General features: G+C 41.5%; 1 protein-coding gene and 1 long non-coding RNA gene across 4 annotated transcripts in view; one reads left to right on the top strand and one right to left on the bottom strand.

The window, feature by feature from the left end:
• The window catches only part of LOC111081322 (LIM/homeobox protein Lhx4), a 148,939-nt gene that overhangs the window by 104,047 nt on the left and 20,282 nt on the right, over window positions 1–24,610 (bottom strand). For all 3 annotated transcript variants that reach the window (XM_041595861.1, XM_041595859.1, XM_041595853.1), the window contains exon 2: window positions 17,211–17,518. In XM_041595861.1, the coding sequence (XP_041451795.1) occupies window positions 17,211–17,457 (247 nt within the window). In that variant the 5' untranslated portion in view covers window positions 17,458–17,518. The remainder of the gene's footprint in view (window positions 1–17,210; window positions 17,519–24,610) is intronic.
• LOC111081324 lies at window positions 2,953–10,384 on the top strand. The gene is made up of 3 exons (XR_002608611.1): window positions 2,953–3,151; window positions 10,077–10,175; window positions 10,294–10,384. It is a non-coding gene; the product is annotated as an uncharacterized LOC111081324 (long non-coding RNA).

Below are 24,610 nucleotides of genomic sequence, written 5' to 3'. Positions count from 1 at the left end.
ATTCTGCAAAGCTCTCATTCCTAAAGGCTGCTGAACTTATCGGGTCCGACTTTCATGTCGATAATATGTTGAATGGTGCTGGTTGCATAGAGGATCTAAAGACAATGAAGTCTGACGTTGCTCAGGTTCTTCAAACCGCAGGGTTTGAGCTAACCAAGTGGTTCTCGAACTCGCCTGAGGTCACAGCATCCGAGAGCACAGTTAAACCGATAACGATCCCGGACTCCGAGTCAGCCAAGGCGTTAGGAATATCGTGGATACCTCACGAGGACGTCTTTAAGTTCCAAATTGACAGTTCAGTCAGGAGTCTCCGAGCGACAAAATGGAATATATTATCGGTAACCCTTCATTATCAAGGGCAAGATCTTACTGCAGGAGCTGTGGCTTAATTAACTAGATTGGGATGAGTCAAATCCAATGAATCTGGCACCAGCATGGAACTTATTAAAAGTATCCTCCTTGGGTCAGCTGGAGAAGATTGCCATACCTCGATTTGTACATACCGATCCCATGTCACCGATCCAAGAACATGCCGACGCCTCCATGAGAGCTTATGGAGAATGCGTATATATCCGTAGTAAGACTACAGATGGTTTCAAGGTCTCGTTGTTGACTGCAAAGTGGAAAGTAGCGCCGCTCAAGACGAAAACTCTTGTGAGAGTGTGCCGCTCACCTTCTCGCAGATATCTGTCACCGACTCGAGGGGCCGATTGAACGAATGGTATGTTGGTCGGATTCGGAAGTGACCCTTCATTGGATCCGATCCCACCCTTCGTCGTTATCAACATTCGTTGCGAACCGAGTAGCTGAGATTCTGGAGTGGTCTAAACAGAACCCAGCAGACATAGTTTAGAGAGGTTGTGACATTCAGGAGATTTCGCAGTCGATCTGGTTTAGTGGACCAGCGTTTTTGAAGGAAGAAGAAGAGAGCTGGCCCAGAAACCCCCACCTCGAGCTTTCCGAGGAAGAGCTGAAGCTGAAAACCAGGAAGACAACGGCCGGACTGACCGTGACCTTAAGCTGCTAAGAGTGTTGGTTTACGTGTTCCCCTTCATCCGAAAATGCAAAGACAAAAATCTGAAATTTGAAGTCACTCCGTCACCAGTAGAGTACGATGAGTTTTTTCACAAAATGGTCTAGTTGATCCAGAAAAACGAGTATCAGGAAGACATCGAAAGGGTTCGTAAAGGCACCAGGCTAGGCAGCAGTCTTCAGCGATTGAATCCCTTTATCAATGAAGAAATGGGGACATAGTTAGACTTGTTGCGAGTTGGGGGGCGACTAGTTAACGCTCCTATGTCGTACAATGCCAAGTTTCCGCTGCTGTTGACAAAACGCTCGCAGTTTGTGCAGACCTATGTTCGCTATCTGCATCAAACGAATTTTCATGCGGGCCCACGAGCACTTGTGAGCATCCTTAGGCAGCGTGTTTGGATAGTAAACGCTCAGGAGGTCTGCAGGGCGATGGTCAGGTCGTGCATTCGCTGCTTTTAATGCAAGCCTCGACTCCAGACCCAAATGATTGGAAATCTACCCGCAGACCGGCTCCGTGCTCTCCGCCCATTCGCAGTATGAGGCGTTGATTTTTGTGGCCCAGTCTATACGACACTAAAAATTCGTGGTAGGCCCCCTTATAAGTCCTACATAGCGTTATTTGTCTGTTTTGCGTCCAAGGCGGTTCATCTAGAAATTGTCTCCGATCCAACGACTAACTCCTTCTTATTGGCTTTTCAAAGGTTCGTTGGTCGTCGAGGATGTCCGCTCCGCGTGAAATGCGATAAATTTCGTCGGAGCAAGTCGCCACTTCGACGAGCTGAGGAGGACGATCGAGGCAGAACCGGACGCAATACGCGAGTTCACCTTCCTGCCACCTCGAGCTCCGCACATGGGTGGACTGTGGGAGGCAGGAGTGAAGTCGGCCAAAAACCTCTGCTGAGGTCGGCCGGAAACGCTCTGCTCACCGCTGAGGAGCTGGAGACCGTGATGGTCGGAATCGAGGCCGTGCTCAACTCGCGCCCGATAGGACCCCTAAACCCAGACCCAAGGGACGGAGACGCGCTGACTATCGGACCCCTGCTGACAGGCGACCCGCTCATCGCACCTCCAGCACCACGGACCAGGAGGGTCGAGCTGCTTAAGGCGATGGCGGCATGTCTCGTCAGCAGGCGAATGTTTTAGCAGCGATGGTCCTGGGAGCCCCACAGGCCTTCAACCTCTCTCTCTCTCTCTCGCTTTTGACGAAAATAAGTGGTAAAGTTATTATCGAATCAAGCGCAGGCATATCCCCCTTTATTTTTACTTCTCACCGAATTTAATACAATTAATTGCAGCCACCAAATCTCGGTCTTTTTTTGTATTTGTATACATTAGAATAACTCTTCTAAAATTTCGAAGGTAATTCCCTCAAGAGCAACACCTTATAGTGTGTAAGGAGCCAAAAGGGGGCTGGAGCGATTAAAAGTCATTACTTTGCATTTCGAGGCATTTAGGTGTAACATATTTGCACAACACCATGATTGAAAGTTATTGAGATCGGATTGCAAGCGAGAGTGAAATGAAATGTCCTTATACTGGACACAAAGTTTAACATCATCCGGATACATGAGTACTCGAGAGTCTGTTAATACTGAAGGCAGGTCATTAACAAAGAGTGTGAAAAGTAGGGGGCCTAGATGGCTACCCTGTGGTACTCCAGAAGTAAGTAACAGGTGAAGAGGACTCTTTGAGACCTAGAACGAAGGTAGATAGATACGTGCTGAGATGGAGATTTAAGTGATTTCGATAATTCTTTTGATTTTGCTAATTCTTTTTTTGTTGTGTTTGTTATTTTCAGGAGAAGTTCTTATATAAGAAAAAATTAAGAAAATTTCGCGGAAAATTAAAAAATTTAAGAATACTCGGAAAATGTTAGTATTGTTGTATAAAGTATGCCTTTCCAGGGCTGTCAAACGTTTGTTTGATTTTTTGTATTGTTACAAAATTAAAAAAAAAAAATTTTGTCGGTTTAGAATGCTTATATAGTACAGATGAAATAATCTGTTCAGAATGATTTGGCTAATTGTTTAAAAACAGTTTAAAAGTGCTGAAACAGTCCGGAAAATGTAGAATACATTTTTGATCTGTTTTGAAAATTGTTTTGTGTGATAGATACGTGAGTATTGTCAAATATAATATATATACAGTAGGCTGGGACAAACATTTTTTTTTTTTTTTTGATATTCAAACAGGGCACCCCCTTTATTTTGTTACCTTGCATTTAATAGTAATTTACATGTTTTTATCCGATGATCCTATTGGGCTTTGAGGTGGCTCAGAGGGGGCCTAGCTGAGGCCACCGGACGGGTGGCAGGTTGCGGATAGCGAACGGCCTACCCCAGTGGGTAGGTCAGCTGCGAATAAGCGGGCATCTTAAATCAACTAAGTTGGCTCTGAGGGAGAGTACCGAAATAAGCAGTCCCGGACAGCCAGCGGGTGTTCGCGACGCAGCAACACTGACGATGCGCTTGTGGTGCCGCCTCTCATTAAGTAGCTCACACAATCCCATCCCTACACAACACCTACCCACATCCCAGCCCCAAAACTCACCTCACACCGGGCCGGACTAAGGTGTCACTCGACCCGTGCCAAGAGTCAGCCTGGCTGGGGGCCCGGTATAAAAACTAGCCCAGTCGTGAACGGAGAGCTCAGGGACTTGGCAGCCCCCTGTTCTAATTATGCCTTACCCGGGTAACGCAGAGCTCTGCCGGGGTGGACCGTTCCCCTTCTCTGCAGCACGTGGGAATTATATGGAAAAATTCAATAATATAAACAACAACAAAAACAAAAACGAGAGAGGCACTCCCCAAATGCCTACAGGGAGTAATCCCAAGCGAGAGAAGGCAACGGCCCAAAGGCCTGGCCAAATCCGCTCAGAAGCAGGAAAGACCTGCACGGTGAAGGACGCGGGTATGAATCCGGGTGGGTCCCATCCCAAACCTGGGATGGGTGGAAAGACAACACCCAAAACTGATACCATGGTAGGGCAGCTAAGCAATATTGCGGCTGCTCAACCTTCTGGTGTAGCGGCGGGTGATGGCTTACCATCAACCAGCGTCCAAACCAAAAAATTCAGTTATGCCGAAAAGAGGAGTGCTGGGCACATACTCCGTCGGCAGAACGCAAGCCAGGAAGTCAGTCCAACAGCAGACTGGCTAAAGAAAGTGGAATGGGCCTCGGTGGTGTTGCCCAACTTCAGTATGGAGCCACAGAAGGTGGCCGCCCAACCGAAGAGGCAGCGCTCTCAAGAGACGCCCGGACCTGTCGCGAAGCGATCCAGGGTTATACCGAACGTATCCTTCGCGCAGATTGCCAAGGAGAGGACGCTGATAGGCGTTCTCGACAAAGGCAGCGCGGAGGGGAAAATACCCAGAAGCCAGTGGAAGTGGGTGGAAGCGGCACTGGCCGACCGCTGCTTCGAGCTTCTGGAGAAGGATCCCGGGCCACCCCCAGTCTGCAAAGACATGGGATGGTTCCAGGGGAGCATCAAAGTGGTAGCCTGCGAGGATGAGCGCTCGGTGAGGTCTACGCCGGGGCGAAGCTCGTCGCTGTGGACTGGAGCGAGGTGCCCAGTAGACCAAGGTCCCGTATATGGGTACCGGCCACTTTCAAGGAGCCCGAGCGGATCCTCACGATGTTGCAGAGATGCAACCCCACACTGCCAACCTCAGATTGGAGGGTGGTCAAAGTAGAGGCATCAAAGGGCCCCACAAATCAGGCGGTGGTTGTGCTGAACAAGGAATCGCTAGCCCCGATCGAGGCAGCCAGGGGAGAGCTCAACTTCGGGTTCAGCTCGGTGACCATGAAGGTCTACAAGTCGGATGCAGCGACCGAGGCGCGTTCTGTCAACAACCCAGTTGAGCAGGACGTTGCCTTGGAGATCGAGGCACCCGAAGTAGACCCGGAGCCGGCCCTGGAGAGCTACTCCTCGCAGACGGAGCTGATGCTCGATTTTGAGGCGTTGTGTCGGGACGAGATACTCGACGACTCTGACGCCGACATATAAGTGGTGGAGAACGATTCTAATGAAGTCTCTGAGGCTTCTGCAGATAAATCTCCACCACTGTAAAGCAGCATCCGCTGCCCTGATACTCCGCTTAGTCGCAAGCGGAGGGGACATAGTCCTAATCCAAGAGCCCTGGGTGGTAGGAGGCAGGGTCTGTGGATTAGCGACGAAGGACTACAAGCTGATTGTAGCCCAAACTGAAGGTAAAATTAGAACCTGCATACTAGCAAGAAAGCACCTAAATATCTTTCTGCTCCACAATTTTAGCAATGGCGACAACACGGCGGCTAGCCTAGAGCTACAAGGGACACGCCTGAACCTGGTGTCGTCCTACATGGCTCACGAGGAAAGCGATCCTCCCAGTGACCTCGTTCGCAAGATAGCCAGCGACAGCAAGAGGTCGGATACAAGCCTATGTATAGGCTGCGATGCCAACGCTCACCACACCCAATGTGGGAGCTCGGATACAAATGTAAGGGGTGAGTCACTTTTCAGCTTCATCCTAAACTCCAACCTTATTATTGGTAATCGGGGTAATGACCCCACTTTCATCATAAAAACCATCAAGAGGTTATTGACCTCACTCTATTGTCTCACAAACTGTCAGACATAATGGAAAGTTGGAGAGTCCTAGAGGACCACTCCTTCTCCGACCACAGGTACATCGAGACAATCCTATCGCTCGAAAACACCATACCCACTAGCTATATTAATCCAAGGAAAGCCAACTGGGATATGTATAGTGCAAAAATGGAGGAATTACTCCCCCCCCTAGCACCAAAATGCCCGGACACACAAGACGATCTTAATCGTCTTGTGGACAATTTCACGGAAGCTTGCAACAAGGCCTTCATGGCAGCTTGCCCCCCAACCAAACCAAGATGGAAAAAGAAACCCCCCCTGGTGGTCCAAACATATAGATACCCTCCGGAAAGACTGCAGGACTCTCTTTAACAAAGCCAAAAGCAGCAGCGAGGAAGCGCATTGGGAAAATTACAAAAGTAAGCTAACCCTATACAAAAAAGAAACAAGGAGAGCAAAAAGGGCCTCATGGCACAAATTTTGCTCCGAAATTGAGGACACGTCAGAAGCCGCAAGGCTACGCAAGATCCTGTCAAAAACATCCCCCTCAGTGGGATACCTCAAGAGAACGGATGGTACGTGGACTAACTCTAGTGAGGACTCCCTACACATTCTACTCGATACTCATTTTCCTGGGTGTACGACCATCGAGCCGGCAGACACCCCAAGTGAAGGCCCGGAAACCTCGATGGGGCACATCCTCACAAAACGGAATATTAGCTGGGCAGTAAACAGCTTTAAATCCTACAAATCGCCTGGCCCGGACCAAGTCATTCCGGCTCAGTTGCAAAAAGCCGGGGACATGGCCATCAACTGGCTGCAAAGTATCTTCAGGAAGATACTGACAGTGGGAAAAATCCCCCGTGCTTGGCTAAAGGCTAAAATAGTCTTTATCCCCAAAGCAGGGAAACCCTCACACACAACCCCAAAAGACTTCAGACCAATAAGTCTATCGTCCTTTCTTCTCAAAACCTTTGAGAGACTAGTCGGGCTGCAGCTGAGGACAACTATAAATCCTCAGTGGCTGTCAGGCGCTCAACATGCCTACCGAAAAGGAAAATCCACGGAAACGGCACTCCATGAAGTAATCTCGGCGGTAGAGAAATCTCTAAACGTCAACGAATACTCCTTAATCGCTTTCCTAGACATTGAGGGAGCTTTTAACAACGTCATACCAGGAGCCATCACAGAGGCCCTGACTGACCTGGGAGTGGATCGTCACTTGGTGATGCTCATAGATCAATTTCTCACATGCAGGACAGTGACATCATCAATGGGATCGTCCACTCAGTCTAGGTATGTCAACAGAGGCACCCCGCAAGGTGGTGTCCTGTCTCCCCTTCTATGGAACATAGCAGTCAACAAGATTATGTGTGACCTGGAAGGGGGGGGCTGCAAGGTGGTAGCATACGCGGACGACGTTGCCATTATTTTCTCGGGAAAATTCCCTCAAACACTCTGCGATCTAATGACAGCAAAGCTCGCGCGACTCTCAGAATGGACAGAGTGGCGTGGACTGGGAATCAATCCCTCTAAAACGGAACTTGTATTGTTTACAACCAAATACAAAATCCCGTCCCTCAACCACCCAATACTAAACGGATGTAGGCTCTCCTTCAGCGACAGTGCCAGTTACTTAGGGTTGGTAATTGACAAAAAACTTAGCTGGAACCTGAGCATCAAAGACAGAGCGAAGAAGGCTACGATAGCCCTCTACACTTGCAAGAAAGCCATTGGGCTAAAATGGGTCATGAACCCAAGAATAGTCCAATGGATTTACCTGGCAATAGTTAGACCAATACTACTCTACGGAGTCGCAGTGTGGTGGCCTGCCCTATCGAAGGGGACCATCACTAAACAACTGGGCAAGGTGCAGCGCACTGCAGCCCTATGCATCAGTGGAGCTCTAAGCACAACACCAACGGATGCGCTAAATGCTATCCTATGCTTGCAGAGCCTTGACCTTGCAGGTAAGGAGCAGGCAGAAATGGCAGCAATCCGTCTTAGAGACTCTGACCAATGGGTGTCACATCACACCGGTCATGCGTCCATCCTAAATGGAAACAAAATCGTCCCCACAAAAACGGACTACTGCGTTCCGAGGGAGTATACAGATACCCCCTTCGAAACAATCATCCCTCACAGAAACATCTGGCTTGAGGGACCACCTGGTCCAAAGGGAGCCATTCGAATCTTTACTGATGGCTCAAAGCTGGACAACAAGGTCGGAGGAGGAATCTACTCCGAACAGCTGAACATAAGACAGTCCTTCAGGCTCCCGGATCACTGCAGTGTCTTCCAAGCGGAAGTCATAGCGATCAAGGAGGCTTTGAGCTGTCTTCAGGAAATAGCCCCTGCGGCAACTCATATAAATATCTACAGTGATAGCCAAGCTGCGATCAAATCGCTGAATGCGATAACAACAAGCTCGGCCACCGTGGCAAACTGTCGCAAATCTCTTCATGAGATGGCTTATCAGTTCGTCATCAGCCTAATATGGGTCCCGGGCCACCAGGACATTGAAGGCAACTGCATAGCGGACGAGCTGGCCAGAGCTGGCACAACAATCCCCCTTCTCCATGATAAGGAGGATATTCGTATGCCAATGGCCACCTGCAAGCTCAAAATAAAAGAACATTTTAAGCGATTAATAAATGACAGATGGCAAACCGTGTCACTATGTCGCATAACTCGGCAAACATGGCCTAACATTATTAGGAAGCGCACCGATGAGCTTTGCAAACTCAGTAGGAGTAGGTGCAGCTCAGTCATACGCTCCCTCACGGGACACTGGCTAATAGGCACACATGCAAGCAGGCTGGGCGCCCCATATAACGACTTCTGTCGAAGCTGTAGAGATGAGGACGAGGAGGAGACTGTGGAACACCTGTTCTGCTCCTGTCCGGCTCTCAGTAGAAGGAGACTGCAATACTTGGGAGCTCCTTTTCTAATTGACATTTCGGACATGTCTACAATCAGTCCCAGACGGATCGCAGGCTTCATAAGGGCATCCGGATGGGATAATGGATAACATAGGGTCTCACGAGGGAGAAGGGAACGTAATATGCGGTATCACAACGGGCCGAAACCGGCCTAGGTGTGTCGGGTCTCTGACAACCCCGACAGCCGCTTCAACCTAACCTAACCTACATGTTTTTATTTTTATTTTTTTTTATTTTTTAGAGGTTGCTACTAGAGATCTGCATGAATTATAAAAAACAGCCATTCGAATTAACAATGCTCAAAATGAATTGAGGGAATTCGAATGCTATGTCAACAGAGTTTGAGTGAGTTAGTGCGCTGACGTACAGTACACACAACATTGAAACGACAAGGCACGAATTGAATTAGTGAGAGTGAGGGCAGTTTCCGAATTCATTCGGAATTATGCTTTTCAGTATTCATATTTGTGTACGTAAGGGAAGCAAAAGAAGCAAGGAGAATAAAGAAAATAAGGCATAGCAACGTAGTTTTTGTACAGTTTTTATTTAAACTAAGTTGGCATGAAGAAAAAGAATTTTGTTTATATTTTCTGGATTGGTTATTATCTGCAACGCTTTTCGGTGATCAATTTTTTGGCATCTGAAAAAGCTCTTTCAGAAGCCGCACTACTCGCTGGTATGCAAAATATTTTGCAGCTTTTTTAATGCAACAGGGGGAAAACATCTTTGTAAAAATTCCACCACTTTGACCAAACAGTCAAAGTCGGGTGTGTATATTACGTTAGTGTTGCTATATCCTATGCATAGAGTGCACGGCAAAAATTCGAGATATGTGAATTTCTCAGTCTCTGCCATTTCGTTTTGTGCACTACTTCATTCTAACTCATACAACCGAATGTTGAAAAGTCCCTGCAGTTCTGGCTGTCACGGCATGAAAGTGTCTTAGGAAAAATTGTTCGGGCTCGGCGTCGACAAAGGCAGCGACGTCGACGTCAGCATGAAATTCTGACCAGCTTCAACTGCTGCAGATCGAAGCGGACACGTAAGAAAGAGAAGCAGATATCCATAGATTTCCCTCTCTCTCATATTTTTAGTTTTCTCTACCTGCATTCCACCCTAACTCTTCTACTCTCGAGCATTTCGTCTCCTCAAAGGGATGAGGGGAGAAAAACCGATTATTTGGTGCAATCTTTTGTTGCGAGCGGCTGTGATTTTTTTGAGTTGAGCGTCTATTTACATGTTTTTTTTTTTTTAAAGTGGTTTTTCAGTGTTTTTAAAGTCAGGTAAGTGGATGCAGTGATTACAGTGCGCGTTGTTAGTTAAATTAAATTTCTACATGGGTTTCGCAAGAACAAATATGTTTAGACTCTAGAACATTCAAGCGGTGTGGTCCCGTTAACCATGTGCGTCGCTGCGCGTGTTTGTTTTTGCTCGAGGAAACCCATGTAACTGCAAATACAGCATTTTTAATTAAAAAATATATATGTACAAATTGACTTATTTATTTACAGATCAAAACATTTCTGAAGTTGCTGGAGAAGGACCCATTGCCTTAAAAATTTGCTGGACGAAAAAGTAGTCCTGGAGTAATTGTTTAAAATGCCTCAAAGGTAAAATCAAATTTCATATGTGTATTGCTTTATAAAAATCAGAACATAACTCAGAAGTTAGTTCAGAAAATATTACCTTCCGTGGCTAAATATTTTTTGTTTTTTTATATCATTTCAGGAGCATTGGTGCTTATTAACCCGATCGAGTCGGTTAAGGAAGGCCCTACAGATAATTAAAAATAATTAAATCAATGAAAAATCTATAAAATATGTGTTAAATAAATATATTTACTTTTATTTGAATGAAGTGTTTAAAGAAATTTTTGGGTGGCTTTCACATTTGAAATTATCCGTTAAATTCCGTTAAATTTAATTAGAAGTCTCACAGGTGATTTCATATAGGACATTTTCGGAAGTTTCCCGAGTGAAATCACTCGTGGCATGTCCCGAGTGAAATCACTCATGGCATGTCCCGAGTGATTTCACTCATGGCTTATACGTACAAGCCACCGGTGAAATCACTAGAAAATTCAGTGACAATTTCATATGAAGTTTCACGAGTGACAAAAGCGGACATGTCCATACAAATTTCATCTGGAGTTTCGACAACGAGTCGCCAGTGGCAGAGGACATGCCATGAGTGATTCACCGAATGAATCACGAGTGAAAACTGACTTTTGGAACTGCAGGGGTGTGAAACACACACACACTCCCATTCGTATGAACTCAATTCATTGTGTGTGTATCACTCACTCAACTCAATTCAATTCGAATGGATTCTATTGGAATTTTTTTTAATGGAGTTACGCAGATCTCTAGTTGCTACCGAACTAAAAAAAAATGTTAATCAAGAAATTTAAAAAAAAATTTTTCTGAATGAGTTTTTTTCAAATAATATTGAAACTTAGAAAGTAGTTCATATTGATAATAAGGTATTTTTATTTTTGTTTTTAGTTACTGTTAAAACATTAACGATTGGTGAAAATCAAGAAGTTCAGCTGAGGTTGATATGTTTGGTTAACTAGTTCGCAAAAACTTGTGCAGGTTTTTTACTGCCAATAACTGATTAATGACGATATGAATGGTATCAATATATATGCAATAGATTTCACCAATTATCCAACTCATTCGTCTATATTTTTATTTTATAATTTTCTTAATAAAAAAAAAAAAAAATAAATAAAATAAAAACATGTAAATTACTATTGAATCCAAGGTAACAAAACTGGGGGGCGTCCCGTTTGAATTTCGAAAAAAAAAGTTTTTTGGCCCAGCCTACTGGTCAACCAAGCAAAGCATGTGTTGACATTTTTTAAATCGGTACGATGGCATTGGCATTCTTTGAACAACTTTATTTATTAGTATCTTGTTTTGTTAAGAATGTCTGATAACTTAAGATACTTAAGTTATGTGAAAAATAGAAGCACTACATCTGAAAAAAAAAACATTAAAAAAATACCAGATTTTAAAAAATTCTTTAAAAGACGAGAAGGAACGTGCGAGTCGCTTCTGGGGACGCGACTCTACTTATACCCATACTCAGTCAGTATATACACTTTTGAGCATATAATTTTTTAGAATTTTAAAATATACAAAAAAAATTTGCTACATCTGCTATCTACAATGTATATTATACATCTAACATGTAGATTGTACATGTTCCATTTAGATTCTACATCTCCTCCGCTAGGGGTTGCTCGCACACTGAACGCGGCAGAGTGTGCGAGCGAGAAAGAGAATCAGTAGCGTGTTTCATGCAGGGGGAGACGGGGGAAGCAACTGAAAATGAATTTCTTCATTCTGGCTATAATTATGATCCGATCTGATTCAGATTCGGCAATCTGGTAGATATGGTCATTCTCTACGATACTGCGTTTTAGTTTTATCGTATCTTTAAAAATGTGCCTGCCACAGATTTTCGTACTTTGTGGGGGCGGAAGGGGGCGGGGCGAAATTTTGAAATGTAGCAGTGTGATATAACATGAGTCTGGAAACAAAATTTGGTTGCTCTAGCTTTTTTAGTCTCTGAGATACAGGCGCTCATCAAGACGGACGGACGGACAGACGGACATGGCTATATCGACTCGGCTATTGATGCTGATCAAGAATATATATACTTTATGGGGTCGGAAACGTTTCCTTCTCTGCGTTGCACACATCCACTCTTACCACAGATCTAATATACCCCTTAATATTTTTTTGAGTACGGGTATAAAAACCGACATTAAACTAAAAATTTGAAAAAAAAATTGTATAATATTATTGAATAAGAAAGAGCAGAATTGGGGGGTGTCCCCTTGAAAAAACAAATTTTTTGTTCAAATTTTGGCCCAGCCTAATATACAGATTAATAAAGATGCTGCACAAGAAGATGGTTTTCAAATATGAATGAGGAAGAACGGGAATTCGTACGAGAGATAATAACATTAAGCATCCATATGCGTAGCGGGAGACGGACTGGCAGTCCATCAACTGAAGATGCCGGAAACGGGAATGGAATTTGTGTATTTTATACCCTCTAATTACACTACTTGACAAAACCGACCAAACCGACAAGTCCAAACCGACTTTTTCTGATAGATATGGGGCTTTAAATTTTTTTAAAGCTTTATTCCAATTGGGAACATAGCAAACGAAAAGGGTTGTACATTTGGTACCTGATCGCGATCCCAAATCCCAATTGGCTGTTGGGACCGCAACTTTCCAAAAGGTATTTTTTGTTAAATTTCATTTTTTAAGTTTGGTTAAAGAATTTTAGATTCTCTCTCCATAGATTTTAATGAGCGATACCTTAAACGACGCCAAATTAATGCACCTATACACAAAAAAAATAGAGGACACAGGATATTTTTTTCGACTTTTCCTGAGTTTTTAAGTCAAAATTTCGTAAAAAATACTGCACAAAAATCATCATTTTTGAATTTCAATGCTTTATATCAGTGATGGGCACGAAAACTAACGGAAAGAGCCAGCCAGAAAAAACAAAGAAAACAACCCCCGTCGCGACGCTTCGCAGTCATGAGCCAGACAGAATGGGCGAGCAAAGTGAATACACTTTGTTGTTGCTCTGATTTTCATGTGCGTAGCCCAAGACACATGATGTGTTGTTGCAATCTCGAGATCGCGCCTTCGAAGCATTTTTGCCGTCTCTTTGACGCCAAATTTCTGTGGCATTGTTTTTGTAAAAATTCACGGATCGCTGAACGCGAGCGACGACCGTCTGAGCCGACTTGCTGGCGCCTCCCGAAAAACATTTTGGAAAGAGCCGCGGGAGCTGAAAGAGCCACAGCGTGCCCATCTCTGCTTTATATTTCCCAGACGGTAAGCTGAAATCACAAAGTGTAAACTTCTAGCTGTTTTAATTATCTTTTCAAAACAGCAAAGTTCTTTACAACCAGACGTAAGGTACTAGAGTTATGTGAAAACAAGCGCTACCTCTGAAGAAAGCTTTTAAAAAAATACCAGTTTTCAAAAATTCTTTAAAAAAAGTTCTGCCATAGAAAAAAAAAATATCATCAAACCATTTCTAAGCCCCAAATCTTTAAGAAAGAGTTGGTTTTGTTCCTTGAGGAAAAATCGTGTCGGGCATATATGTATATATACATTTTTAGAAAAAAATCTGTGTGTAAGGGGCAATCTCGGTCGCACGCGTTGCGTAATTGATTGCGGTTTTTTCTTTAATGATAGCCAGAGTATATGACATGGTTTGCATAATGAAATTTTTACTTTTCTATAAATAGGTTACACAGAAAATTAAAAATGAATAAAAAAAAAAAGTGTGGTTTTTAATTTGGGGTTGCGAACGTCGTGAAAGTAACCAAGACATTCCATTCCAAGGTCCCGTTCAGATCAACGGAACAATGATGCAACAACAACTGCAAATGAACGTCATGATATATAAAATCTACAAGGTGATGAAATTGTACAGATGGCAAAAAAATAATATTTTTTTATCGCACAGAATTTCAATAAATAAATATGTTATTACATCAAAATTATCATTGTATAAATTAGTGAGCAGCGAAGCTCGAGGGTCTGCTAGTACGACAGAAATGTGTTTTTATTAGTATGGGGGCAAAAAGAAGGCATGGTCCAAAAGACTAAATTTTCTCTCCGAAATTCTAAAAATAAAATAGACTAAATTTTATTTTTAGAACAAATGCCAACATTTTTTCGAAAAGGGCAATGGATAGTTTTGCTTCTACAGCTCAAAAGCTTTGAATATCAACTGTTCACAATAATAGATATGTGGAATCAATTCACAATAAACGTCAAAATAAGAATTCATAATGGTTGCAAGTCTGAGGATGTTTGATTTTGAGTAGTATCGCTTTAAACAAGTGCGACAGCTATTAATAGCCACCCTGTAAGCTGTTCTATAGCGTACCAATATGTTGTATCTCGACGTCAGTGATATCACAGTTTCAAGTGTTCCGCTCCACAAGAGACGAACATCTGTGGCATCCACAGTTTTAAATATACTAAATAACCTGACAACGCAGAATTGTAGAGTATAACCATATTTCCTTTATTGCCGAATATGGAGCAGATCATATCATTATTATAGCCTCTTCTTCACTATTCCTTGTGCACTCTTCTTGTCTTTTACCACCTCTGGTGGAATAAAGCAAGATAGAACGGCTGGTGTTGGTGTGAGAGGAGGGTTTGCAAAAAAAAAAATGGAAATAGATAAAATATTTAAAAAATCGAATAATATAAGAGAGGATAAAAGAACTGCAACAACTAACATTAGAGCATAACTAGAGGTCATTCTGTCCATGTTTTTCGCCTCCCGCATAAAAAAGCGAGCAAGGGAACGAGATAAAATGTCATTGCTGTTGTAACAACTACTTCTAATAACATTACACGGATGACAGTATCAAAGGCTAAAAAACCCCCGATGTAACGCAATTTCTCAAGAAAATCAGAAACTATTATTAGCTACAAAAAGTGTCATTTTACTCAAAAATTCTAAGGTATGGGTATATGAGGTATATGGTGTATGAGCTCAGAAGAAAAGATGCAGGAAAAATGTGACTAGCAAAACCTTTAACCCATACACGAACAGTACGTGTGAAAGCACACACATATTTACGTAGCCTAGAACCTCAAGACAAACCCGGTTTCGGGACATAAGAATTGTAAAAGCATACAATCATAATTGTTGTGTGTTTGCGTACACACACGTTTGCGCGAGTTCCCCTGTAGTACTGGCGGTGGCGATTGCCCCTGCCAAACTACCTACTTCGCTGGTCCGTACATGGGTACCCACCGAAGTAACCATATGGTAGGCGAAGGCGGAACCACTCAAAGAGTAGAAAAATTTACTCTGTATACTTTAAAACCCACCGCGTACCACCCAGCGAACTAGTTCGATGGGCTGCAACGTCTCACCAGTAGCCGAAAAAAACGAAACAAAAGAAGAAAGAAGCCAAAAATGAAGATGCGCTGCGTCTACGGAGCAGAGCGCTGCTACGTTTTCGTTTTTTGACATTGCATTGCTGGAATGTTATATTGCTTTCGGCTGTACTTGTTGAGACGCGCTTGTGAGTTCCAGTGAAAAAAGTGAAAAAGTGAACATTAATCAATTCAATTATTTAAACAATTATTTGTCTTGAAGACAAAGCAACCTAAGCAACCTTAACGTAGATCATAGAAGGAAACTAGCGATAAATATGTCAAAAAAATAAAACTTGTGAGGGCAGAGACAGTGTCGTCCAGTGAAATAGAAAAAATTGAGGACAGTGAAACAAATAATGTAGAGGAATTGCAAATCGGAGACATTGCAAATGAAATGGAAGTGATAAAAACGGAAATTTTATGGTTTATTCTAATTGTGTTTTTACAGATTGATGCTCTTGATGCAATAAAAACTATTATCCTGCCGGTATTTAAAAAAATTTAAATATTCTTGCTAATGCAATTGTGTTAGCCTATAACGTGGATGAAGTGAAAGCCAAGTCGGGGTGAAAGATCTTAAGAACTTGTATGGAGTGTTGCTTGGTATGCATATCTGTTTGTCTTTCTAATTTAAATTTTCCTGCCTTTTAATATTTACTTAAATTTTATATTTATAGATGCTATAACTGTAGAGGCAGGCCCTGGATCAGCGGATATACAACTAAGAAAAGCTCTTCAGCTGCAAAAAAAAGGCCATTTCAAAAATATAAAAGCAACAGTAACAACATAAAAATAATTAAACTAATAACTGAAAATACTGAAATTTAAAAACAAGGAAATTAGAAAAATAAAATAGATAAAATTGTTAACTGCACGAGTTTTTCTAATTGTGGGTATGGTACCCATTTCATTACCCCTTAGATTCACTACCTACCAGATGGGTACCCATTTCACTAGCTACCAGGTGGGTACCAATTTCACTACCGCTTAGATTGGTATCCATTTCACTAGTTCGGGGGTAAACGATGTGGTGTCGCTGGTTCCCATGCCCTAGGACATTGAGGGTAAAAATGGAAATGAAGAATAGCATTGCTTAGGGTTTGTCCAGTGGGTAGTGGTGGTTTGTTAGGGACGGGTCATATCACCACCTCCGAACTAGTGCCCAGTACTACAGGGTCAGTTCGCAACGAACATGACGACACATGTTCGTCACGAGCCGATTATATGAGCCATATGTATGAACTAGCACATCTACATATATACTTCATGGTTAGTGGCATAAGTAATAAATAAGTTTCCGAATAATAAAATCTCTACAGGTTTTGGAAAAGGTATCGAAAGAAACTAAAAAAAATAGAGTCTTCTGTGACACCCGGAATATTAGTTCATCGACTTAATCCATACACGAAATTCATATTTCCAAGCGTGATATGAAAGTTTCATTTTTTAGTTGGGTTATATTTATTCCAAGCTATTCGCATTTCTAAACAGTGGCGGATATTTGATTGAGTCTCCTATTAGAATTTTTGTTTACGAACACACGTATAGTAATCCAAACCTATTAAAATAATTTATTATGAGCAGAAAATAGGAAGTCCAGGTTAAAGAATAAAGTAAAGGATAAATATAAAAGATTGTGTCTATCTGAAAAAATTAAAACTAGACTCAACATATTTGATTCATTTAATATCTTACCTCCACAACCACCACACACTTTAATTAGAGAGTTAGGATGAATTAACTGATGATTATTAAAATCGTTTGACGATTCGTCCATGAACGATAAATGGGACGAAGAAATATTTGAGCTGGTCTCGACAATATCCTTATTGTTGGCAATATTTCTATAACCAATAACTACGGGAGCAAAATTTTCCGGACTTGAGGAATCTTGGGGATGTGCCACTAGTATATCTCTAAATGAATGGAACGATGCATTCATTGCAAAAAGTACGTTAATGACTTAGATTGTTAGGGTCATATGTCCTGTTTATAGTTTTAACCTGCAAATATGTAAGAAAAAAATAAATATATTAAAGAAATGTTGTCTGAATACATGTTACTACCCACATCAGGAAACTGAATAAAAGCCATACGATTTGATGTGGTATACCATCCAGAGCTTTTTTGAAAGTCAAATGACGTGAAAAATTTTAAAAAGCGGGCAAGGGGAATTCCACATTTTTTACGTTTAGTGTGGTTTTTTTCAGATTTTATTTAAATTGGCATTTGTCGTTTCTTATTTGTCGATAGTTTTGATCGATTATTGTTATTGCAAAAGCCATATCACAGCAAAACTGTACGATTTACATGCCAATGCCGCGAGTGCTGTCGGTGACAAAATAAACGAGAAGGAACGTGTGAGTCGCTTCTAGGAACGCGACTCTACTTATACCCGTACTCAGTCAGTATATACATTTTTGAGCTTATAATTTTTTAATTTTTTAGAATTAAAAAAAAAATTTTACATTTTACATCTTTTATCTACATCTACAATGCATATACACTGACGAGCAAAACTGTAACACTAATTCTGTACTCTCACTTCAACGGTCTGTAGATTGTCTTCTGTTTTATTCATTCTAAAGATCTTAGTCTTGTTTTGTTGTTGAATCATTTAACTAGTGTTTTTGAAAATTTGAAGCCATTTGATACGCCGGAAGAAATTTGGAAAACCAAAATGTAAAATAAGTCAAATGTTACAGTTTTGCACTGCGGCTATATTTTAAACAAATAATTTTATGAATAATTTTTATACCCGTACTCAAAAAAGAGTTAATGGGTATATTAGATTTGTGGTAAAAGTGGATGTGTGTAACGCAGAGAAGGAAACGTTTCCAACCTCATAAAGTATATATATTCTTGATCAGCAGCAATAGCCGAGTCGATATTGCCATGTCTGTCTGTCTGTCTCGATGAGCGCCTAGATCTCAGAGACTATAAGAGCCAGGGCAACCAAATTTGGTTTTCAGACTTATGTGATATCCCACTGCAACAAATGTATTTCAAAATTTCGCCCCGCCCCCACAAAGGACGAAAATCTGTGGCAGGCACATTTTTAAAGATACGATAAAACTAAAACGCAGTATCGTAGAGAATGACCATATCTACCAGATTGCCGAATCTGAATTAGATCGGATCATAATTATAGCCAGAATGAAGAAATTCATTTTCAGTTGCTTCCCCCGTCTCCCCCTGCATGAAACACGCTACTGATTCTCTTTCTCGCTCGCACACTCTGCCGCGTTCAGTGCGGGAGCAACCCCTAGCGGAGGAGATGTAGAATCTAAATGGAACATGTACAATCTACATGTTAGATGTAGAATATACATTGTAGATGTAGATAGCAGATGTAGTAAAAACATGTAAATTTTTTTTTTTTATATTTTAAAATTCTAAAAAATTATATGCTCAAAAGTGTATATACTGACTGAGTACGGGTATAAGTAGAGTCGCGTCCCCAGAAGCGACTCACACGTTCCTTCTCGTTTAATAATGTGTCCACAGCCCTTTTAATTTTTTTAGTTCTCTTATGCGATTTGCCATTTTGTGGATGTAGAGTTGCATCATTGCAGGTTGAATAGCGTACCATACATCCTTTTCCTCTCCCACAACTCCATCATTGCACTTGGAGAGACCGCATATAGCAGCATAGAGCAAAAACACCCCCAAACCATAATTGAACCGCCACCGTCCTTGACGCTGACTTTAAGTTGGGTTTGGTGACTGGTGACTGGATTGTGGGATAAGTTTATATGGTTTAGATAAAACAAAAATTAATCGTTTTGAGTCAGACACTCCTGGTATTGGACTAGAGATCCCAATATCCAGTTCCCAAGTACTGTGCGGCAATCCGTTAAGCACGGTTGTGGCTCAATCATGGTTTGGGGCTGTATACATACAAATAGAGTTGGTCCTTTGATATTAATTGATGGCATGATGCGAAAAGAGCATTATTTAAACATTCTGCAACAGAATCTGCCAGATGCGACCGGGAACATGGGTCTTGCTGCCGAAAAATGTATTTTTCAGCAAGACAATGACCCAAAGCACACGTCTATTTTGGTAAAAAATTGGATATTGAAGCAAAAATTTCAATGTATGAAGTGGCCACCACAATCTCCAGACATGAACCCAATTGAAAATTTATGGAGCCATGTCAAATCGCAGCTGGCGAAATATGCGATCCCTCTAACTGGAATGAGGGAGCTGTGGGAGAGGACAAAGGACGTTTAGTACTCTATACACCCTGAATTCTTAAAAAAAATACCAGACCGAAAATTGCTCCTAAAGGCAATCAGAAACGAATTTAAGGGAAAGGCAAACGAAGCTATTATTGCATCAGGTGCAACTCTAAATTGGGATGAAATAAAATCTGCATTAATGTTATTGTTATTGGTATTGAGCTGAAAAACGCGACGAGTGTACTCTAATGCGTGAACTCCATAATCTCAGTCAAATAAGATTGCCGATGCAAAGGTTTTATGAAAGGATTTGCGAAATCAAAATAGCAAGACCGAGACCAACGAACTGGAACCACTTCGAATACAAAAAAAAAAAAATTATTTTCAACCACATGTCTAAACATTTTCCTGACAGGACTGTAAGGTCCACTAGGGTCCACAGGAACCAGCAACCTGAAACATTAACAGAGGCATACGAGAAGGCCCTAATGGAAAGAGAGATTTTTTTTTAGGAAAATAGTCAAAATAAAGATTGGCGACGGAATAAACATAACGACCGTTCATCATATCGAACAGTACCATACCACACCATTAACAGAAAATACAGAAATGACAATGATAGAATATTAGCAACAATTTTCGCTCAATAATCAATAAGAACGTTCCGGCAATTATGCCAAAAGAATATAATAATAACTATCAGCGCTACAACGGGAATGACATCTGTCTGGTTTCCCAACCTGAAATTCACCAACAAGTTCCTAAATAATAGCCAGTGGCGCAAAATAACGAAATTCCAACATTGTTTGCTATTTACATTGCCCACTGCATATAAATATTGTAACCGCTTATAATTACTCACGGCAGCGGCCGTTCTTTCGCTTCTTTATATCTCCTTCTTCATTTTCTACTGCAGCTGCAGCATCTATGCTGCTCTCTCGCATTCTCTCTCTCTATCTATCGCTCGTACTCGGCTCAGCAGCAGCCCGAGCTTCCATTGCTTCTTTCGTTCTCTATCTCGCTTGCATTAGGGCACGGGCAATTCCGTCCGCCTGCCCTCTTTTAGTATTTAATTGATCGTCATCATTATCGCACTCACGTTCTACCGTCTTGATCTTGCAATCACTTGCACATTGTAGTGAGCGCTTGTAGAAAGTCTAGGAAAGGGTTTTGTTAGTGCCTGAAAGTAGGCAATATCGTTTTCGCGCTAGCCAGGTACTGGTAATAATACTACTCGACAATATCGAACTTTTTTTTCCTCAAGGATCCAAACCAACTTTTTCTGATAGATATGGGACTTTACTTTTTGTTACTTTTTTTTGAAGAATTTTTGAAGTCTGGTATTTTTTTTCAAATCTTTTTTCAGAGGTAGCGCTTCTTGTTTTCACATAACTCTAGTATCATACGTCTGGTTGTAAAGCACTTTGCTATTTTGAAAAGATAATTAAGACGGCTAAAAGCAAACACTTTGTGATTTCAGCTTACCGTCTGGGAAATATAAAGCTTTGAAATGCAAAAATTATGATTTTTGTGCGGTATTTTTTACGAAATTGTGACTTAAAAAATTCAGGAAAAGTCGAAAAAAAATTATATCCCGTGTTCTCTATTTTTTTCTTAATTTTTTGGGTTTGGTTAACGAATTTTAGCTCCAAAGTTTCTCCATAGATTTTAATGAGCAATACCTTAAACGACGCCTAATTAATGCACCTATACACAAAAGGGTGAATGACGAAATATCGGGTCAAAGGAAGATCCGGAGAACCCGCATTTTTCACAGTCAGTAGTCTAGTCTAGTATTTCTTTCTGCACGTGGCGGACCAAGAGTCAAGTTGTATTTCCTCACAAAATAGCTGAAAATAGCTGTGATATCACATGAGTCTGAAAACCCAATTTTGTTTGACCTAGCTCTTACAGTCTCTGAGATCTAGGCGCTCAACAAGACGGACAGACAGACAGACGAACAGATGGACGGACATGGCTATATCGACTCGGCTATTGATGCTGATCATGAATATATATACTTTATGGGGTCGGAAAAGTTTCCTTCTCTGCGTTGCACACATCCACTTTTACCACAAATCTAATATACCCCTGAACTCCTCGAGTATTATCAAAATGAACTAGTTTATAAGTTTCAATATTATTTGAAAAAACCGACGAATTTATGTTTTAAAAATATATATTTAACCCAAATGTAGGTTTCTTTTTGTGGTAGCAAGCCCTACATTACACTTAACATTTAAAAAAAAAATTGTGTAATTTTATTTACTGACAAAAAAAAGAAGTAAAGGAAAGTCCGCTTCCAAAAAAAAATTTTATAATTTTTTGGCCCAGCTACGATAAAACTAAAAACGCAGTATCGTAGAGAATACCCATATCTACCAGATTGCCGAATCTAAATCAGATCAGATTATAATTATAGCCAGAATGAAGAAATTAATTTTCTGTTGCTTTCCCCGCCCCATCCAGGAAGAAAACCGACCACTCATTCTCTTTCTCGCTCGCACACTCTACCGCGTTCAGTGCGCGAGCAACCCCTTGCGGAGGAGATGTAGAATATAAATGGTACATGTATAATCTACATGTTAGATGTAGAATATACATAGTATACATAAGTAGATGTAGATAACAGATGTAGTAAAAAAAATGTAAAATGTAAAAATTTTTTTTTTTTAATTCTAAAAAATTATAAGTTTAAAAATGTATATACTGACTGAGTACGGGTATAAGTAGAGTCGCGTCCCCAGAAGCGACTCACACGTTCCTTCTCGTTTTTTATATGTATATGTTAACTGACCATTTGATCAATATACACACATAATCATAATAATAGGTACTCACATATACGTAAACCTTAGCATACCAGAAAAGAGTTTTATACAATATTTTAGACCTAAAACTTGTTCTCACTTATTCTTAAAGTATATGTTTCCAAAAAAAACCTTCAATAAAAGCCTGGATGTCGAAACGAACTGATTCATGAGACCCGACGATGGAAAGAGGGTCGGGACAGACTCAACACCTCAACATTTACACATACGGCTACAAGATGGAAGGCGGGCATATATTGTACAGAGCCTGAGATAAGGCTGTCTTATAAGCTATCGGACAAATGCAGCATATTCCAGGCGGAAGTTTTCGCACTACGGAAAGCGGCGGAGGCTGCTCAGTCTACGGATCGTCCACACGAAGTGGTCAACCTGTTCGTGGACAACCAGGCGGCGATAACAACCATGCAGTACTCAGCGATCAGTTCCTAAAATGTCTTAGAAATCAGAAAGCAGTAGATATCCTAAGCACGACAGAATCAGTGCGGATCTACTGGATTCCCAGCCACCAAGACATCGATGGTAACGAGATGGCGGACGTTCTGGCTAAGGACGGCGTCCGGCTGGCAAACGACAGAACTGAGAACGTGCTTGTCTCACGTAGAACGCTACAAAGCGATTTAGACAAACGGGCCGACACACAGACCAGAAGCAGGTCGAGTAGCACCACCACCTGCAGAACCTCGAAAACCATGTGCGGGAGCGCACCCACCACGGAAGGACTGCAGAATGTTAGTAAAAATATTACAGGTCACTGGCTGACTGCAGCACATGCAGCCAAACTAGGCATCACCAACAGTGGCAACTACTGGAAATTCGATGAATCGGGGGCAACTGAAACCCTTTAACACCTCATCTGCAACTACCCGACTCTCTCACGGGCTAGGAGAAGATACTTGGGCGGCCCGGTACTGGCATCACTGGAAGATGCCTCCAAGAGGACGCCAGGGAAACTGCTTGCTAAAATTTCTCCGATCCTCAAGGACTTCGAAACCTCCTAAATATACTCGAGAAGGTTCATACACCCCTATCTGTACAACTAAGGTCAATAATGGCCCCGTAAGGGCTATCCGGGTTAACCTAGCCTAACAAAATAAACCTGATTATATTATAGGATAATGTTATAAAGTAAAATATATCCATTTTTACGTCAAAGTCAATATCAGGCTGATCAATATAATATGTACAATTGTACATTGTACGCGAGTAGAGTCGCGTCCCCAGAAGCGTTCACACGTTCCTTCTCGTTAGTTATATCTATTTTTTAAATTTTGCCTCTCACAGATTTTCGTCCTTTGTGGGGGCGGGGCGAAATTTTGAAATACACTTGAAGCAGTGTGATATCACATGAGTCTGGAAACAAAATTTGGTTTCTCTAGCTCTTATATTCTCTGAGGTCTAGGCGCTCATCAAGACTGACAGACGGACATGGCTATATCGACTCGGCTATTGATTCTGATCAAGAATATATATAGTTTATGAGGTCGGAAACGTTTCCTTCTCTGCGTTGAACACATCCACTTTTACCACAACTACAATATACCCCTTAACTCTTTTTTTGAGTACGGGTATAAAAACGCAGTATCGTAGAGAATGATCATATCTACCAGATTGCTGAATCTGATCGGATCATTATTATACCCACAATAAAGAAATTCATTTTCAGTTGCTTCCCCCACCTCCTCCAGTACGAGACCACGCTACCCATTCTCTTTCTCGCTCGCACACACTCTGCCCTAGGCAATGCACGACCTTTGCGGAGATGTAGAATATACATTGTGTATGTTAACTTACATTTTACACGTGTAATCGACATCGTAGATGTAGATAACAGATGTAGCAAAAACAATGTAAAATATTTTAAAATTCTACATAAATCTGAGTATGGGTATAAATGTAGAGTCGTGTCCATAGAAGCGACTCACGTTCTTTCTTGTTTTTTTGATTGGTCGATTTGAAAAGTTATGAATTTTGAAAACAGCAAGTCTTTGTTTAAAGCAGTGATGGGCACGAAAACTAACGGAAAGATCCAGCCAGAAAAAACAAAGAAAACAACCCCCGTCGCGACGCTTCGCAGTACACT

Source organism: Drosophila obscura, unplaced genomic scaffold (genome assembly GCF_018151105.1).
Source record: "Drosophila obscura isolate BZ-5 IFL unplaced genomic scaffold, ASM1815110v1 contig_137, whole genome shotgun sequence".
Classification (NCBI taxonomy): domain Eukaryota; kingdom Metazoa; phylum Arthropoda; class Insecta; order Diptera; family Drosophilidae; genus Drosophila; species Drosophila obscura.
The sequence above is the reverse complement of the archived record's forward strand: the minus strand, read 5'-3'. Positions and strand labels throughout refer to the sequence as shown.